The sequence below is a fragment of the Sander vitreus genome, chromosome 23, assembly GCF_031162955.1.
Source record: "Sander vitreus isolate 19-12246 chromosome 23, sanVit1, whole genome shotgun sequence".
NCBI classification, from domain to species: domain Eukaryota; kingdom Metazoa; phylum Chordata; class Actinopteri; order Perciformes; family Percidae; genus Sander; species Sander vitreus.
The window spans coordinates 11204101-11223671 of NC_135877.1; the positions used below are offsets into that span (position 1 = coordinate 11204101).

Genomic DNA, 19571 nt, shown 5'->3' on the forward strand with positions numbered 1-19571 from the left:
GTGTATTTGTATGTGATATCCATCGGTAATGTAGCCTATGAATTTCTATGTACACAAGCATCTAAGATGCACGAGAAATAAAGGCTTCTGGGATCGGTTGATAACTCAAACTTGCCGAGAACCTAGACACCCGTTTGAATATAGACTCATGCAGTACCCTCGGTTACGGTCCTTACGGTCTCCTTCAGTAGCCTGGTGTGCGGTCTCCTCGTGACAGCCTACCTACCATGTAGCAACATTCACTTCTCTAACAATTAACGTAACATAACTACCAAGATAACATGACGTGCATTTGTATGTGATGTATACTTCCACATCGATAATGTGTGAATTGCCATGAACACAATCATCTAAGATGCACCAGAAACAAGGCTTGGTTAATAACTCAAACTTGCCGAGAACCAAGACACCGCTTGATTACATTAGACTCGAGCGGCCGGTTGCACGGTTACATTCGGTCTCGTTCAGTAGCCTGGTGCGCGGTCTACACCTGGATTAACTTTAAGACTAAACCAAACAAGAAGATGTTTATGTAACTTGAGTGAATCTCCGTGAGAATTCAAACTGACTCATCACTTGACAGATTGATTTGCTTTTGCTGCAGTGCAGTAAGACAACCTGACCCCGTCTGTTTATTTTCAATTTGAAACTTCACTACAGTAAAAACCTTGACCATGAAAGCCATACAGGTTTGTGGAGCATAGTAAAATAGATACAGGACTCTATGCTTTCCTCAGTGGAAACAGGAAGGTGGCGGTAATTTCATTCTAATCCCCCTGGACATTTGTAGGGTGTCCTGATAAATACCACCTCAAAGGTCATGGAGGGTCACATATCTGGAATCAATTAACTTTCTGCACTACTCCTCCAAACTTTACCCACAAGTTTTCAGTTTTCAGACTTTAAAGATACAAGCAGATTGTATCTGACTTTAATTTCATCCATTAAGTTTGTTTTAATAATGTTTGCGACAGTATTCTCCTTTGGAATGAAATCCACTTTCTTTACAACTCATGACTCTACTTTATTTTCCTGATTACAATCCAAAATCATCCATGTGAACAAAAACAGTTATTCAGTAGGTTCCAGTAAACTATAACAAGACTGGGCGTCTAAGGTGAAAAGCATTAGCTTAAATTTATCCGGCCTTTTCATTTAGCATCATGGACCTCATGGAGCTAGACTTCTTGTAATTATCTTTAAAAGAATGTTCCATAGATTGTCTCCAGGAATTAGGATTTATATACACTGACTATAAATACAGTCATTGTTTCAAGTGTCAAAAGTCAGGATTAACTTAATTATATCAAATTTGTTTGCAGCATCTATTTTGGAGACGCAATGGAAACCAAAACACAAAACTGATGTGAAAAAACACACTGTGAAGATAATAAGAACAATCTAGTACTGTAAAGTGTATCAGTAAAGTGGCCCTTAGGCTCAAAGTGCATAATAAAAACTAATTGGAGCTAAAAAAAAAAACGAAAGCTGAAGTAAGCCTCCAGCCGCTCAACATATACCTATACAAATATACATATGAAGCATATAGTTAGTAATTTGTTTCATTTTATTGGACATCAACTTAGTGCACAGGCTAGCTACTGATGATTAATTTCTTGTTACATGAGCAGCAGCCCGTTAGAAGTGTATAAGGCATTGTGAGGAACAGGATCCGGCTCTGTAAAATAACAAGAATGACCTCAAAGAGGAGAAGAGGCCTTTTTACTGTAAATGGTTTGGTCCCCATATTAGGGCAAATAAACTGACTTACACTGATAACATGGAGAATATTAGTCTGTGTCCACTTACTGCAAGAACAATTTATTTTCAATACAACTTTATCAGTATTTAAACTACATCACACACATACTTCTGGACCTCCATTGTCCGGTAAATCTTGTCCTTCCTCTTTTAGGACTGCAGGAATAAAAATGGCCATACGATGCCATAAAATGAATATGAGGAAATGTATGAAAACATGACTTCATCCCAAAGGCCTGCACTGGCAAATCTCAACAATCAAAGCCTTCAAAAATCTAACTCACAAAGAATTTGCCCCCTACACACACACACACACACACACACACACACACACACACACAATATTTGATACAATACAATTTAATAAGTCTGTCACGACATGGCGAAATTAGGTATGATATGATGCCAAATGGCCCAACATGCTGTGATACATTAAGAATACTGGATTTGTTCCAAATTAGTCAAAATGTTCTTTAGAAAATATGCACAGCTGTTGCTGGCTCATACATGGCTTTAGTCTTCAATTCTTTGAAACCAGGATACTGAAAACACAGAAACTGCTGTCTAGTATATATGATTTTTTTTTTTGTCTGGGAGAAATATGGACAGTGGTGAGTCAGAGGAGTCCAAACCAGAGGGGGTCTTCCAGTTCTGGGCTCTGGACTCCACTCTGAAACACTGTGGAACAATGCCGTTGATTCTCCACAGAGATCTGAAGAATGACATCAGACTCACAGTTTGCCAAAAAGCAGTTCTCGGTTTCTCAGGGATTTATCTTTTAGGTAGCCCACTAAACTTAGATTTGATGTTGCAAACATTTATACAGAAGGTCAAGAGTATGAAGTCTAATCAGAGTCTGATTCACCGATTAGGAGTTGGCTCAAGTTTCATGTTTCCATCCCTCTGGTGAAATGACTTACTGTAAGCGTAATCATCACATCTTATACTGCTTCATCTCTTGTTTTTTTTACCTTTGAATAATAAGGGAAATGACGATAATTAAAGAATACAAATACTATTTTAGAAATACACAAAAGATTCAGTCCACACTTCAATAAAAAGCTGCTTTTAAGGTTTTAAGAGACTTTAAACATTGTTTATAAACTGTCTCCAGATGTTGTCTGAGGGACAAAGTCTTTGACTAGAGAAATTGTAACAGCGCATTTTTTGCATGGAAAAAGAAAAGTTTGTGTGCGTGTATGTGTGCGTGCGTGCGTGCGTGCGTGTGTGTGTGTGTGTGTGTGTGTGTGTGTGTGTGTGTGTGTGTGTGTGTGTGTGTGTGTGTGTTTTAATTGGGACATTTAAAATGGTAAAATCCCAACACCCACAACACCCAACCACACATGAAAGAAAGGAACCTGGAGGTGAAGAGGAGTGTAAAATAGCCCCCAATCCCCAAGTTGCATTTGTTGTGACTACAATAAAGCAGTAAAACAATGATTTGGACACTTCACTGTGGGAGTACAGTAATCTTTTCCAAAGGCCTAGTTTGTGCACGGGCTAGAGAGCAAACAAACACATTTAGGACATGCACCGATGTCACAAACATGGTTGCTGTGGTTCTTGGTGTGCTCTTACACAGAGTTAAGTTCAGACACAGCAGTTCCCCTGAACTGTTCTGTTTGGATAAAATTCTGCTTTTTGTACCCACCTGCCCATCTGTTCAACATAATGTATAACCCTAGTCTTCAGCCCTGCTAACTGCCCCTGGTGACTGATTCAACATACATCATCAACATCTGTCGTAGGTTGTTAAACTTCACAGCAGTTACTGTTTGAACTCGTGTGTCTCAAGTCAGCAATTTTATTTGAGTTGACGGAAAGACATGGTGAAACAGAGTTTTATAACACATATAGTCAGCCGATTTTAACTGTTTTGACTGAGATGAAAGGGTAAGGCAGCATCTGCAAAATGTGAGAAGAACTATAGAATGGTACAGTTTATGTATACCAATGACTTAGCAACAAACAGTTACCTGAAGCAAAAACTCTTAAACTGTCATGGTCCTTTTATTACTCCCACATACGTTTGCAATTCTAAGTTGCTCTCACTCAAAATTGCTATAAAACTAGCGCTTATGTTTTATTTAACCAAAAATGGTAATAGTAAGGGCACAAGAGGGGACATATTTTCACCACAAAATAAACTGGAGTCTGCCAGGATTCATAAGTTAGAATACCCAGACTGTTGGAGAGGATCCAAGGCTAATTTGGAAACCTGGCTTCTGCAAAAAACATTCATCCCAAAGCACTGGGTGATTAGTTCAGATTTAACAAGGGGTGGTAAAAAAGTATATATAAGAATATCTTACATGTAAAAGCAGGATGACTCTAGCCTTCATTCATTTGTATATTTATGTAGACAAGAAATAAGTAACACTAAAAAAACAGCCTTTGAAGAGGATGGCCATTTGTGCCACAGCCAGTAAATAAGGAACATAACAAGTAGGCAAATACTGTCTTAAACTGTCTCCCACAATTCGTCACTGACATAGATTCAAGACTGACTATATATACTATTAAGAATAGGGTGCTTCTTGCTTGGGTGCACCCAACCTTTTTACGTCTATGTCTACCTTTCTCTAATTAATGTTGACTGAAAAACCTAAAGGGATCTCTACGTCCTTCGTAGTATATTGTATGCACACACGGCGTATTTTCTACTGGGGACACACACACACTTTCAAATTAATTTGATATTATTTTATTAGGTCTTAAGTCTCAGTGATCAGCCTCTATTTTTAACAATAAAGATAGTAAGTCATCTTTTTCTTATACGTAGTTTAGTATTGGGATATAAATAGAAAATGTTTTTTTGACGGAGGACTCCCCAGACCCGCATTTTGTGTCCCCCCGGACACAACACTTTTCAAACCAAAGTTACACCCTTGTGCACACACATACATAATGCCATGCACACACATACCCACATTGCTGAGATAACACATCCCTGCAGCTGTTGCAGGGAGTGAGCATCCAGTGAGTAATGGGGTCATGCTAGCTCTCAGAGTGCACTGTGGGAAAGAAGTTAACAGGAGAACAGCAGTATTGCATCATCACCATCACTTTCACATTGAATTCAGGTTATTTGCGTCCAGTTTCATTTTAGTGCTTCCATTCAGTGTGTTCAGTCAGCTGGCCTTTAAGCTGGTCCCTGTTGGCAATGCATTACACATGTTGATAATGTGCTGTAAGACTACCGTAAATTAGCTTACTATTTCACGCCATCTACTGGACAGTCACTGCAAGTGTAAAGTAAGATTTTGGATCGTGCACTTGTTAAAAACTTTTACATCTTTGTATACAATCAAGTGGTAAATTTAAGTTTATAATATAAATAAGCAATGTAAAAATAAAAATAAAGAACTTCACCTGACATTGTCATTAATAGGGACGTATGACGTTACTATGGTAACCACAACACGCCATTCAACCAGAGAGAAATCTGTGATTGAGTTTCGCTAACAATAACTGTGAGCTGTAACGCTGTTTAAACTGTTCAAGCCGTATGGGTTTTATAGTTTTATATGACAAAGGGACGAGGCTTGAAGACGTGTGCGAGGAGTCAAGCTATTCAAAAGTAAGACTTTTGCATAAATGTTTGTTTCTTCGTTTAGCAGACAAACACCGACCCAAACATTCACAAACATTTACTTGTAGCGAATTCGTTAGCTTCTGTGTAGGCTTAGCTAGCTAAAGGGTAACGTTAATGTTTTTGGCTAGCGGTGGTATGTACTCTGTAGTGTTTTTTGACAATTAACGTTGATACGCTCAAGAAAGTTAATATCGACTTTTACATGTACGAAAGTGCATGACAGTATCGCTGTCAGTGTTTCAAAGACAGTTCAAATTATTTTGTAAGAATGCCATTGTTAAAGGTGATAAACGGTTTCAATGTATCTGTTGCTTCTTGAGGCCCATAGGTCTTTTAGCTATTACCGCATATACAATATACTATATACCGTATTAAAGTTGGTTTTATATTGGACATTGGACATTCGACACATTCAAAAAATCTATTATGCGGCTTGCCAATTTGACCTACTCATGTCAAAATACTTCTGATGAACTCAGCTAACCCCCTACACATAACACAAAGCTTCTTTAAAAAAAAAAAAATCCTTTGATTTTTTTAAATATTTTTTAATATTAAAAAAAGCTATAAATCTATTATGCAGCTTGCCCTTTTGACCTATTCAAGTCAAAATACTTCTGATGAACTCAGCTAACCCCCCTACACATAACACAAAGCTTCTTTTTAAAAAAGAAAAAACCCATCCTTTAATTTTATAGAATTTTTATTAGACAAAAATTGCGCAAATTACGCACAAACAAATTTGTGTAGGTAACTATGAAAACACCAACTTTGACATATCTCAACCAAAATAAATGCCAACACAAAACTTTAGATCCTAGTTTGCCATGACCCTCTGGGGGTCCCCCACACATTTTAAGAAGATCGGCCATTAAGGGGCGCTGTAGCCAACTTAGACCAGTTTCGGCCCTTCTACTCAATCAATGTTAATGGGATATTTGCAACGGCAACGTACCGCAGACCTTGCGGCTCACATATGTCGATATTTACTGACGTTTGCCTCCTCACCGTTACGCTTTGGGTCCCACTTTCGCACGCTCCCCGGGTCGTCGTAACTGCTCGCAGTTCTAGTTATTTATTGTTTTTCGCACAGTGTACATTGAAACAATTCTTCTGGAACATGTACCATTCCGGTTGCTGAGTACAGAGATCTTGGAACCATCTTCTGTATGAGTCAAATTGGGTCTACAAAGATAAAATAAAATAATAAAAATAATTAAAAAATATTTAAAAAAAATCAAAGGATGTTTTTTTTAAAATAAATAAGCATTGTGTTATGTGTAGGGGGGTTAGCTGAGTTCATCAGAAGTATTTTGACATGAATAGGTCAAAATGGCAAGCCACATAATAGATTTTTCGAATGTGTCAATATCCAATGTCCAATATAAAACCAACTTTACCACGGTCTATAGTATAATATAATGGCAGACAGTCGCAAGAGGGCAACAAACACATTTTCTGTCTATTTCTTTTATTATTAAGATGCCCAAAAACAGCTTCTTGCGGTTATCCATGAGTTTATAGTTTTATATACAGTCTATGGTTAGTCATACAAACAATGATGTTGATTTTGATTTCCGCCAGCAGCAGCAGAGTTCCAAAGCGAATCCTTCAGAATAAAAGCGAAATGTCACTCGTGTTTATGTAAAAATACTACAATCTTTCAAAGTCACAGGTCTATAAATGTACTTGTACTCTAGTGTGCTCTGACTAGTTTGTTAGTATCTCCCGGCAGTTGTGTGGCAACACCTTTTGCACCAAAATAGCAGTGTGACCACCCTTCTTCTATTTAGAAGTAACTCACCTCTGGGGAAATTACAGAGAGAGTATGCATATTTCAAGATACCCATCCTGCATAGCCTGTTGCTGTTGCTGATGTTGTAGTATTCTTCCACCATACATCCTGTTTCATAATTGCATTGCTCTTTCTCCCGTTGCTGTCTCCCTTTCTCCAATCACCTGTCTACAGTATGTATACCTATCAATAGATTGGTTAATCGACTGTATTTATCTTTATGTTTTGCATTAGTGAGTCTATCTGAGGAGCAGCAGGATAGCAGGAATCCCAATAGAGGAGAAGTGGAGGTGGAAGAACAAGAGGAGGAGGAGAAGCCAATGGAGGACACCCCTCTAGTGGCCCTTGCACCTGATGCAGCACTCCCAGAGGAGCAACCCTTTGCTAGTACTGCTAGTCCTGCTTTCCAGTGCCTAGATGAGGTAAGACTAAATATTGTTAAATGATCATATTTCTTTGAAATGGCATTTTGGAGCTTTCATAGGAAAGACATCACATTTGGCAGTTACAGTGACAGTATTTGGTTGAACATACCAGAAAATATGAGAAATCCCTCACCATTTTATTTTCCAGCTAAATGGATGTTTAGAATATAACTCGGTACTGTACATGGATTTGTGTGCCTTACAAGGTTTACCTTAAGGCTGAATGTTTAAACAAAATGGAATACTTGGAACTTGAAATCATCATGTGGATGAGCACAATACTTTTTTATTAACTTGATCATCACATACAGTAAACAGACATTAACGTCACAGGCCCACAGTTTGATCATTCATCTTCTGTGAAGTTGATATGAACTCATTCTTTTATTGAGTCGCTTTATTGAGTCCGCGCCTCATTAACCCATTTATTATGGGCATGCAGCACCTCATCCCTCCATTTTTACAGGCGTCAAATAGCCCACACTCCAAGTGATTTTTACTCATTGTTACTCATGCTAAACTTGTATACATTTTTGTATACATTCATTAACATGATTTCATAAAGATGGAGCAGGCATCAATATGATTTCAAACTACCAAACACTGCAATGTACACAACCATGTAGTTAGAACTTTATTAATTTTTTGATATAAAAAGTGCATATCTTTTGGCATGACAGTTGAATATGAATGATAGAAAAGATCAATATTGTACACACACAAAGCTCCAAATACACATATAATTACTATGAATGGTCACAATAATGCACAGTCGTTATCATTGCTCAAATATCAACAGTCATTAGACCTTCTACTGTATGTCCTATGTATTATATAAAAGCTATCATAACCTCGCAAATAAAATAAATACTGTACACCTCCTTAAAGTGAAACATTTCTTTCCCCACTCTTCACATTCACAGTGGGTATAGAATGGATTAAATGATGCTATACAGTTTTTTTAACATTAGGCGGCAGTATTGTACAAGTGGTGAGTCAGGGAGGAGTTTTTCTTTACATGTGAAAACTGGGGTATGACATCAAGAGATGTGCAGTAGTTCAGTGCAGAGAGATAATGGTGGAAACACAATTGGAACAGTTTTTCTTGCAGCAGTGTCCTGCTCCATGGTTGCTGTCAAGAAGAATTTACTAGAGCATCAATAATGTAGAATGAACTTGGGAATGATCCAATAGAAATGTATCTCAGGCTGCATATTTATACTGGGATGTTTTATAATGTATAGGCTGATGATACATTAGCGAAGTGTCAGCGAGTGTAATTAAAACGACACAGAAGCTATTACTTGTACACTGCTGCTCAAAGCGTGTTGTATATCACTTCCTGCAGTTTGACTCTGACCACGGCATGAAGTCTTTCACAATGAATTTCAGAGCCACTCAAAACTGTATCATCAGCTCTCATATACCTCACTTGAGTGGCTGCTGTTAATTATGAAACCATTTAGAGCGGAGAAAATGACAGCTCATTAGTTTTTACTACTACTGTGTGCTGTGCGGTGTCTCATCTGGGTTTACAGCGGGAGGCAGCAGGACAGACAGTGGAGAAATGTCAGAGAAACAGTGAACAATCTCTCATGGTAACTCTCCGTATAACATTATGGCTCCTGTAGAAGGCTGGCCTTTAGACTAAATGTGTGTGTTTTTTTTTTTTATTAGCCCCTCATCGTTCGTAGTCCATTGTTCTTTAGTATCATCATTTAAATCATACATTTTGAAGGCCACACTCACTGCAGTGGGAAAAAGTAATAGCACAGTTAAATTCATTCACAATTATTTTTGGCTATTACTGCATTCAAACTGTCTAGGGCATATATTATTTTTCGGTGTACACATATGCATGTGTAAATGTGTGCAAATGCATGATTATGTGCATGTGTATTAGTTTCTGAATATACTTGTTGTTCCATTTTTTTTGACTGTCTTTGTTTGTTTGTGTTTGGTCTGTCTGATTATATGAATATTTACCTGTCCCCTTAAGGAGCATAGTTCTTGGGCCGTATCATCATCTTGACAGTTTTGAAGGCCTGCCTGTAGTTAGTAGGGTAGTACTCTGTCGACATGTTGTGCCATGTTCCCCAGAAGATCCCGTTTCTGACTCCCTTGTACCTCTTGTGATAGTACTTCCCGTTGAGGTTGGCGGACATGCAGGCATCGAACCACCAGCCGGAGCTGTAGTAGGTGCCGCAGTTTCCAGAGGGATACATATCGTTGTCGCGGTCGGGTGTGGAGAAAAACTTCTGGTCATGGTTGAAGTGCTTGTTGAAACTGATGGCATTCCCAGCTGTCCCACTACAATGAAACATCGATATATATGTTAGATGTAGTCCTTCTTTGTGAATATTGGATCACACATGCATGCACGCACAGAATCTAATATTGTACCTGTATCCACTGACAGACAGCCGGTAGCGAAGGAATTCATTGGCCACATAGAACTGGTCGTACTTTGCATACTCCCGAACACCCTCAAAGTCCTCCAGCTCGATGCGCAGGATCATGTCTTTGGCTTTTGTCATCAAGTGGATATGGTCGTTGCCCAGCCAGAACTCACCTCTACAGCAGAGGGAAAGTTAGAGGAATGAGGGGATAAGACAAAGCAAAATGAGACATTAATACAACAAGCTTAAATCCTTGTACACTTGATTAGAAACTGAATTAACTTATCACCAGAGGGGAGGAGAAGAAAGGAGGAGATGCAAGGGGAGGGTAGTGTGACAGTAAAAGAAGGCTATGAGGAGATATTCTTTCAGTGGGAGGTTTATACTAGATCTGTAGGCATAGTTATCAAGCCAGGTAACCGTGGTTATTGCCCATAAAAAAACTCCTTCTTACAGTAGCAGAGAGGAGAAAAGAGAAAATAAGCTGAAATTTGAATCCAGTTTTAGTAGAGGCACTGCATTAAAACGAAAAACTGTCAGTGTGAAAAGGCTGCGTCCCTCCATTTTCTTTGGGACCTGTTTTGCAACTTTAATTGTTTTTTGTTTGTCCTAAATCATTAGTTTGTTATCTGTTAAAAGGGGTCAGTGATGCATATATATTTTGTTGTTTTACATGTGATAATCAGTGATGGTGAAAACAGGTGGTGAACAATCACAGCTAGTAAGAACAGGTGGTGAACAATCAGTGATAGTGGGAACAGGACAGTGTGCATGGTTAGGTCCTCTAAGCACTGAGTGACTGGGCACTCTCAAGTTGTGGGAGGAAGGGTAAAACTATTTTGTAACAAATGATTTTCTGTTAAAGTTGGTTCACTGATGGGTCAGTGTGGGTTTCTATAGATGAAATTTTGCAACATATAAGAGAGGACTGTTGAATTGATGCTTTGTTTCCTATTGTGTATTGTTTTTAAAGATATGTATCAGTCTAGTTCCCCCCTATGGTTACCTGAGCAGATGGTAGGTTCCAGTTAGGTGAGGCTGAGAAGCCAGTTACAGGCCCACACGTGTTGGGGGGGGGTAGGTGGTAGCTTGCTGTGAGGTTGTGGGTGTTTGGTGTTGATTTTCACCCATCATTTAAAGCTGTTCTTGTTGAACTTTAGGGGCTTCGTGTTTTGCCTGGCTTTCTTTTGTTGTCTTTTCGTTTCGTTAAACCTCTGGTGATTTAGTATTTCACTTCCAAAAAGTTAGGGGACTTCCAAGAGACAAATAAAAAAACATGACATTATCATGGTTATTTTCTCAGACTTTATTTGAGCTCCACCCTCTTCTATGTGGTATTTGAGCCTCCTGCCTTGCATGCAAATAACATGAAGTTTAGCTTCAGCTTTCTTTTCTTGAAAAATAAGACGTGAAAATACAAGTTAGATATAACTGGTTGTATTTTTTTTTAAGCCTCTGAGCAACATCGAAGAGTTTACAGGCTTTAGTTAATGGCGTGTTTTCCCCCATCCTAAAATATCTTTTGAGAGAATTGATACGCAAGCCCATTACCTGAGGTTCCCGAAGCCTTTCTTATACTCAGCCCAGGTGCGGTTGAAGCTGACAGACCCATCAAGACGTTGCTGTATCATGGTCCATCCACCTCCATAGGACTCCATGTCACAGAAGACCTCAAATGTGCCGTTGCGGGGATCAGGGGTCACACGATACACACCGTTCTTCCTCATCTCCAACACATTGTAGTCTGAACAGTCCCGAGGGGCTAAGATGACTGCTGGGCGATGGAGAGAAAGGGAAGGGGGTGGGGAAGAGAGGAAGAGAGGGCTGTTTTAAGGGGATGTTACTGGATGATATTAAATAATATTTTCACTTTTGCTCTGGCATTTTTATCTGCCCCACCAAGAAACAGTCCCTGAGGCTGAGGAAGACTGAAGAAAGAAAAAGAAAATGTGATACGTTAGCAGGAAACCAGCTTTAAGCATTGTGGAAGTTCTCATTCATGCATTAATTTCCGGGGCAGTCTATTCAAGCACAAAACAGTTCAGCATGTTCTTTAATCAACCCTGTTACCAGACTATTCCCCAGTTCCTTGTGTGGATCAAACTAAAGTTCAGCAAGTCATCAAGGATAAAACCAAGTACTATCTTTCAATAAGCCTATCCTCTGCTTCTTAACATGATGTCCCATTTCTGAAAATCACATTCAGTATCAGGACTACAACATGAAAGAAAGTAAGTTAAAGAACAAGGGCCACTGTCGAAGGATAAAAGTCAGTGACCTTCCCCTGTGCTGCACCACAGGCCCATTTCATACAGCTCCACTACTTTCTAAGATCTCTTCCACCACTTTTTTTTATATATACCTGCCCACTTATTTAGCTTTCTTCTTTCCCCTGTGTCGCGCTGCAGGCTGCTGACCCTCTCCAAAACCAAGGTCCAAAGGCTCCTGTCAGTTAGCATTTGGGAATTGAAAGGAACAGACTTGTCAAAACGTGGGAAAGTGTAAAACTGGATTAGAGAGGCGTACCCCCTCCCTACACGTTCGGCACCCAGGGCCTAAATCATCCTGACATTGGGCAGGCAGCATGTGGACCCCTACTGAGTTTGTTTGACGCAGTCTATTGCTGATACAGTTTTGTCATACTGTTAAATCTGTTTAGTGGCTTGGTATATTATAATAGAGCAAAGGTAGGGGGGGACCATTCTGATTACATAGGGATCAGGTTTCTTGAATACAGAAAAGTGTTTTGTGGAGCGGAGAAATGTGTGGTCATGCTACTTCCTGGTACCGTTAGTGCGGTGTGGGTTCTCTTCTCTCATGATTAAATGCAAAGGCATTTGTAACTAGTACATGGTGCACGTACTAACAGCACAGTTTGTCTTTTAAGTTGCTTTGCATCTGGAGCCATCTGTATTTTCTTGTCAAAATACGCAGAATACTTTGCAAAATGGCTGCAGGTGGTAGATCACTCCACATAGAAAGAAATGTATCCTTGTCACGTTAACGGCTCTGTCGGCACTTGGGTATTCAATCGTCCTGTAAAATCTTTCAGTGTCACCTTCCCTTTAAGTGACTGTAGTTTTTCCACTTCACATCTCCCTCTCCTTATTTGTCCCCATCTGTCTCTCAGCACAGACCAGAGCCATCTCTTCTGACTACCTCTGGCACTGTGCCTGACCTAAATAACTCTAATATCAGCCACTTAACTGATGTCCAAATTAATGTTGGCTGATTGGTTGTCTGACTGTTGAGTCAATGGAATGGTTAGTTGGGTGGCTGATTGCTTTGACTGCATTCTTACTCGCATACTAACTTCCATAAAAAGTGGTAGCCTGCTATCTTAAAGGCTGATAACTGACATGCTTTTATAAACAACTTCTCGACCAACACACATTGCCTGTTTGGATGACTGCACACAGATAAATTGATGATTGGCATGAAAAGGAAGACAACTCTGTTATCAAGGAAGCATGTTTTGTGACAACCAGTAGACGGCTAAGATTAGCACCTGTAATGGAAGGAAATGTGTATCCAAAGTGATAGTATAATCTTTCCCCACAAAAAACAGCTTACATAGAATACCACTGTCTGTTTTGACGGAAAGAATACCACTGTCTGTTTTGACGGAAAGAGACTCTCATCAAAAAGCTATACCCTTCCTTTAGGAAGTTGTGTGTCACCACAAGCAGTTCCTGACAGCATGGCGGACGGAGCATCCATTCTTTGTTTATAATTGAGTTAATGTAGCTGAACAGTAACATGCATTGCTATCAATTCACCTCAAGGCCCTAACATGTCTTACAGGAGTGAAAGTAAAGATTAGTGCTTGCAGCAGTGATGGGAATTGGCAAAGAGGGTGAAAGAAATGCTTACAGCACTGAGCTTCTTTTGCACCGTGAGTGATGAAAAGCATCTTGGCAAAGGCACTATTAGTCCTGCATGATGGTGAAATTGCAATTCTAAATTTACCTAAAATGTATGGGTATTGTGTGCCAGTGTCTTATTAGCTGCATGTTTCTTATCAGCTGCTGCTGTATGTTTTTAGCTTGGAACAAATCAGTTTGGATAAATGGGTGAAAATTTAGAAAACAAATAATTTCTGAGCATCCTTAGATGCCTTTCTCTAAACCTACTGAGTGTAAATGTTGTTTGAACTGTGTAGTGTAGCCTATTGAGCTGTGCCAGTGTGGCTGGTTTCTAAATCCTTGCGTTTGTCTTGAGTGGTTAACATTTGCTTGCCAAAGATCCATCACTATACCTCCTACAGTATCTAGATAATACAGTATCTAAATAAAACTTCACATTTGTTTTATATGTCTCCTAAAAATGTTATCTTGATATAATCTCCAAGGTTGTCACCTTAGGTCTGCTTGCTTTGGATGAAAACAGAATTAAAATTTGGTTTGTACAAATCATTATCAATTATTTAAAGATGTAGCTACAATTTGGCAGGTGGATTGTTTATTCTCGAGTCAGGGGAACCATTTAGCCATTAACTGATTCACTAGTAAGCACTTTTGACATTGTGATAAACAACCGGTAAACTCTTTTCACGGCAAATCCTTTTTAACTACAATGTAGTGTTCATAGCAAGTAGACATATTAATTCAGTATCTGGTGTTTTTTTAAGATTAAGAGACCTCACACTGGAAATAAAATGGGATTTGTGCGACATAAGTAGTGTGAGGAAAGCCTTCTTTTCCGTCTTTAAGATCTAAAATGTTCAGTTTACCCATCAATTGTTATACTAATGTTGTGAAACTGCAGAAGTCTTATAATGTATTGGACTATTCATGGTAACAACAGCTGTTTCTTGTCTGGATTCACTTTAGACACCATCAGGCACGATTACCTAACCTGCGGCGAAATAATTTGCCAGTTCTTAAGTTTAACATGACAGATTGATGTACAAAGACAAGTGCTACTGACCCTGTGCGCCATCCGTGACTAATGTCAGGAAAGCTGCCTACATGACTTCTTGTGGTGTTGTCAAGAGATAATGAGAGCTAGTTGTTTTATGCAGGAATGAGCACTCAAGTGCATGACCTCCAGAGGAAGAGAGAGGCAGGGGTAAGGCACCGGAAAGGAGATTAGAGAGAGTGAGACAGGGAAAGTTATGGCAAGAGAAGAAGTGGAAAAGAGTCGAGATATGAAGGGAAATGGAGAGATGAAGAGTGGATACACTGAGGATGAACGTGTAAGGGAGAGGACAGGATTGAAGGAGAGTTTAAAGGAGAAAGAGGCAAATTTATGGGGGAAGAAAACGCAGAAGAGAGAAAGCTGGGATTCCCTTCACACCACTGTCCCAGCTAATCTACTTAGAAATAAGCTCACATCTGTTTTCCACATAAAAGCCCCAATATAGTGTCACATTCACATTCACGCATGGTAATAATGGGATATTATTCAGTTTCAGTCTAAAAAGAGACCTGCATTTTCAACTTTTGCATCAATGTAAAGTGGAAAGTTTGGTATTCTTTGCTGGTTTGCAATCCCTACTGATAACTTTTTACATAGTCTCCATCATGAGGTTCTAATCACATTCATCTCTGGACTTCCTCTTTAAGGAATTGAACCTGAATAGAAACTGTTGCCTTTTTTAAGGTTATTTTTTTTAATGTTCACACTATGTAGTAGTGTAGGTGCCAAGTATCTGTCTCTTCCCTCTCCCCTTTTTTAAGTGTCTGCATATGGAGAGTAGATGAAGGCCAAGGCACTTAATTAGTTATATAAGAGGTAATTTGAATTCTCACTCTGACCCCAGTTGTCATATTGCTTCACTCATGTACAGTATGACCTCAACCCAAAGCTATTTTGTGTGGTAATTTTTGTTATGGCTGCACTGAGCTTACTAAGGCTCAATGGTAGTGGACATGATAAGCTTTTGCAGACCCTCACATAGCATAAAGCTGATGGAAAATTCCTCTTCTCATGATTGTACATAATGTGTTCATATCGGTAATGGAGAAAGCATGTCGCAACAAACCACTGTGTGTAGTTGTCAATGTCATTGTCAGCCTGGAAGATTTCATTTCCCATTTCCCAGAGACAAAGGCTTCATTGGGTGAAGGTGACCACCCAGAGTTTTGTTGTTTATAGTGATTACAAGTCACCATATCCACTTAGGCATGATTGGATAGATCCTATGCCAAAAAATTCAAGTCACAACAACCTTAAACTGCTGGGCGTGTATGGTGTGTACTGGAGTTTCATTACCATAACAACATCTGTGGGAAATTTTAAGGAAATAGAAAATAATAGAGACAAAAAAGACAGAGGGCTTAATGGTGATGCTCAAAAAGATTGAAAAAAAAAAATTAATATATGAGAAGACGAGAGGCATCTTTGAAATAGCAAAGATGGAACAGAATAGAAGAAAACACATAAGGGGTTTTCGGTGTATAGTAAATAGCTGAGAAGATGGAGAGGGCTTTCAAATGACAGGACAGACCAAAGAAATGGAAGAAAAAGATTGGAGCATGCAAAATACAAACAAAAAAAAAATGAGAATGGTCCTGAAGTAATTTTAGTGAGAGCAAGCTTACACTGAGGGGTGTTCTGTACTGCACACTGGCTAGTGCAGGTGGAGCTGAGTTTGTTGACCACTCCAGTGATGTTCTCAACCCGCCTGTCCACTATAGCCTGCACGTTGTCCATGTTGAGCAGGTTGAGACCCTCCATACGACCCTGCATAGCTGAAATCTGGCTCCTTGCGTTGCGCAGACTGGCTGACATCCTATTCAGCTTCACCTGGGAAGGGCCAGAGCAGAAGGGAAGGAAATTATTTCTGTGCACAGAATACAAAGACGGTGGATTACTGAAGTCACCAGCCTCCTTCATTGTTTTACCAACCAATTTGAATTTTAGAATAGAAACAAGTCTGCATGACGGTTGGCCATCTGCCAAAGTGGCTGGGAGAGTCAACAAACTGACCAGACAGAGCAAAACAAATACCGCCGTTTGGCTGGTGTCTAACACTGATTCCCCAACCTGTTTACAGTGCCAAGAATTTTCCCTGGTGGATTGGAGCCAGGTAGGACTTTACAGGTCTTTTAACATCTGGCCAGTTTACATTCCAGCTGGGTACATTTGAGTGGGCAATTTTAGGTGACTTTGTCACAATGTTTATGTTACGTTTAAATCATGTCTTTAAAGCACATTCTAGTTTAGTTTGTATAGATCAGTGTCACTAAAATCTTGGCTGATAAATAATGATACTGGCTTATGGAAATCTTAATGGCTTTAATGGAAATACAGAATTGGTGCAGTGCAACAAATGCACTGTTTGTACAGACCTCTAAATAAGGTTTATATGGTACAGAATGTGTACTGATTTTATAGTTTGAACAATGCCAAAACTTGATTATGCTAATTTGGATTAGGCTGACAAAACATATCCTAAACTTTTATTGACATCAGAAATTCAAAATGATTTTCTAAAATATATATATTAAAAAAAAAATAATAATATATATATATATAGTATATATGCCCAGGATCTTTGCATTGAACCAAGGGTTTTGTAGTAGTCTTTATTCATTCATTCCTTGTTAAAATCCTGCATTTTCCAATTAAAAGTGTGAGACTGAACTGTGTCTCTTACCTGCATCTCCTGCATAGTGCTCGGGCTCGGTGTAATTTTCCCCAAAATAGAACCATGCCTCAGTCCAGCAACGTCCACAGTAGCTCCAGGGACCATCCCATCTCCCCTCTCCTCTTGGCTGGACCCACCTTGCACATCCTGTCCTGTCAGGTCCAGTCTCAATTCTTCCTCAGCATCCCTCTGAATGGGGACCTGCATCTGTCCCTGGTCAGCTTGCTGATGTCCAAAAGCTCCATTGCCCCGTGCCCCACGGCACTCCTGGCATCCACTCTTTAGCTTGTTGACCACCTCCTTCAGGCTCTGCAGCTCCTTCATCGTCTTCTCCAGCAGCCTGAACTGCTTGGGCAGCTGGATGGTGAGGGGAGGCAGGGTGAGCTGATAAGGGCAGTCCTCCCCCTCCTCTGCCACGGCTCCGGAGCTCCCACACTGGCTCGAGGGTCTCAGTTTAATGGGGCAGGAGGTGGGAGTCCCAGATTCAGATCCCAAAGAAAATTGTCCTTTAGCGTCCCATCTCTGGTGTGAGATGACAGGGAGGTCTGCTGCCCTGCTGGCGTGTGGCACCAAGGTAGCTGTAAGCAGGAGAGTGGTACAAACGCAAAGCACAATTGTCCTCATTTTTCTGTTGTGTTAATATTGTAAAGGAGAAATAAATGTGTGTAAAGTGAAAGTGTCTGCAACTGCCTAAACTCAGTGTCCGAATGCGTATAGTAGTGTGTGTGTGTGTCTGTGTGTGAGAGTATGTCTGTGCCCGCAGCTGCAGATTCTAAGTAAGTATGTGTATGTATGTCCAGTATCCTATTGGTTTTAAGAGTGTATGTGTGTGTATGAGCGCAGCTTGCAGGAGGGAGAGCGCAGGGGAACTGCCGCTGCCTCAGATAGCTGTGTCATTAATATCAGAACGAGGGAGGGAGGGAGGGAGCGAGAGAGAGAGAGAGAGAGAGAGAGGGTGCTGAGTTAGAGAGGATGGGAGGGGCTATACTGTTGCGTAATGCACAATACCATATCAGCAGCATTGTGTAAAACCACAGTTTCAGACATGTTTTGGGAGTTGGCAGGAGAGAAAGAAAGAGGGGGAAGAAAGAGAGGAAGGGAGGGATGTAACGAGAGAAGGTGGGTCCTTTGCCTGCATTGCATGGTACCATCCTGCCTCACTCTGAAGTCTGCTCATTTCCCTGAGGAGCCAAATGACTCAGTACACAGGAACTATCCACTCAACTGATGTTAGGGTGATGTTTTTTCCACACTGTGCTGTTTTGTGATTTCAGATGTTCGTTCGCAGTACAAAATTTAAAGGTCTCATCCTCCGACCCAGTTCAGTTTCAAAAGCCAATTAGGCTCAGCTGGGCACAATGTACAATCTGTAGTTTGCCAGCAGCAACAATAAAGAGGGGTTGTTTCAATTGGTACAAACAACTCTTTTTTTATTTACAAGACTTACTCAGGTTTTTCCAAATTAAGCAACAGAATCATCAGACTTCAGAATCAGTTTTTCCTGAATCCCGATGTAATACAGGTGCAGCTGGCACAATTAACTCAGAATAGATCAAACATTAAAATGAGTAAAGCCAAATCAATTTCAATAAGATATGTTTTGATGGATAAATAGCACTTCAAAAAGAAAATATAGCCAACATCTCATTGTATCTTCAATGGTTTCCTATATCTTTTTTGTTACAGTGTTCTTTCCTGATGCAATACTTTCCTGTGTTGTTTAAGGAAAGTTTGGACAGAGTTTAACCTCTCTTCATCTCAAGCATGAACAAATATGGAAATTCAAAAGTGATTTCAAGCCAACAGCAGCTGGTTGACCTGCAGCATGTCACTAAAAGAAATGCAAAATAAAACCCATATTTTTAAACCCAAATGGCTCTACTCCCCTCACAGGCTGTCAGTGTGGATATCATTAATTGAAACTGCTGGCTGCTGCTGTGCTCTTTATTTATTTTGTGCTGCTTAATGATTCTCTTGCATTTAGCACTGTGTGAAATAGGCT

At 39.9% G+C, this 19571-nt stretch overlaps 2 protein-coding genes across 2 annotated transcripts in view; one reads left to right on the top strand and one right to left on the bottom strand.

Annotated features, from left to right (window-relative positions):
- Positions 1–5207: 5207 nt before the first annotated feature.
- Positions 5208–19571, top strand: part of ccdc146 (coiled-coil domain containing 146) — a 54502-nt gene continuing 40138 nt past the window's right edge. Inside the window, exons 1-2 of the mRNA XM_078243073.1 lie at positions 5208–5341; positions 7386–7573. Coding sequence (XP_078099199.1) covers position 5341; positions 7386–7573 — 189 coding nt within the window. The 5' untranslated portion in view covers positions 5208–5340. The remainder of the gene's footprint in view (positions 5342–7385; positions 7574–19571) is intronic.
- fgl2a (fibrinogen-like 2a) lies at positions 8198–18451 on the bottom strand. The gene is made up of 5 exons (XM_078242510.1): positions 17579–18451; positions 16521–16725; positions 11527–11746; positions 9980–10150; positions 8198–9886 (listed from the first exon to the last, which is right to left on the bottom strand). The coding sequence occupies exons 1-5, from the start codon at positions 18191–18193 to the stop codon at positions 9571–9573; spliced, it is 1527 nt and encodes a 508-aa protein (XP_078098636.1). The 5' UTR covers positions 18194–18451; the 3' UTR covers positions 8198–9570.

Bases quoted from the DNA above. Each gene is read 5' to 3' on its own strand.
- fgl2a (XM_078242510.1), bottom strand. From the start codon at position 18,193: ATGAGGACAATTGTGCTTTGCGTTTGTACCACTCTCCTGCTTACAGCT. The intron at 16,726-17,578 runs GTAAGAGACACA...GGCCCTTCCCAG, and splicing joins GCACTATGCAGGAGATGCAG to GTGAAGCTGAATAGGATGTC. The intron at 9,887-9,979 runs GTACAATATTAG...GTTTCATTGTAG, and splicing joins CTGTCTGTCAGTGGATACAG to TGGGACAGCTGGGAATGCCA.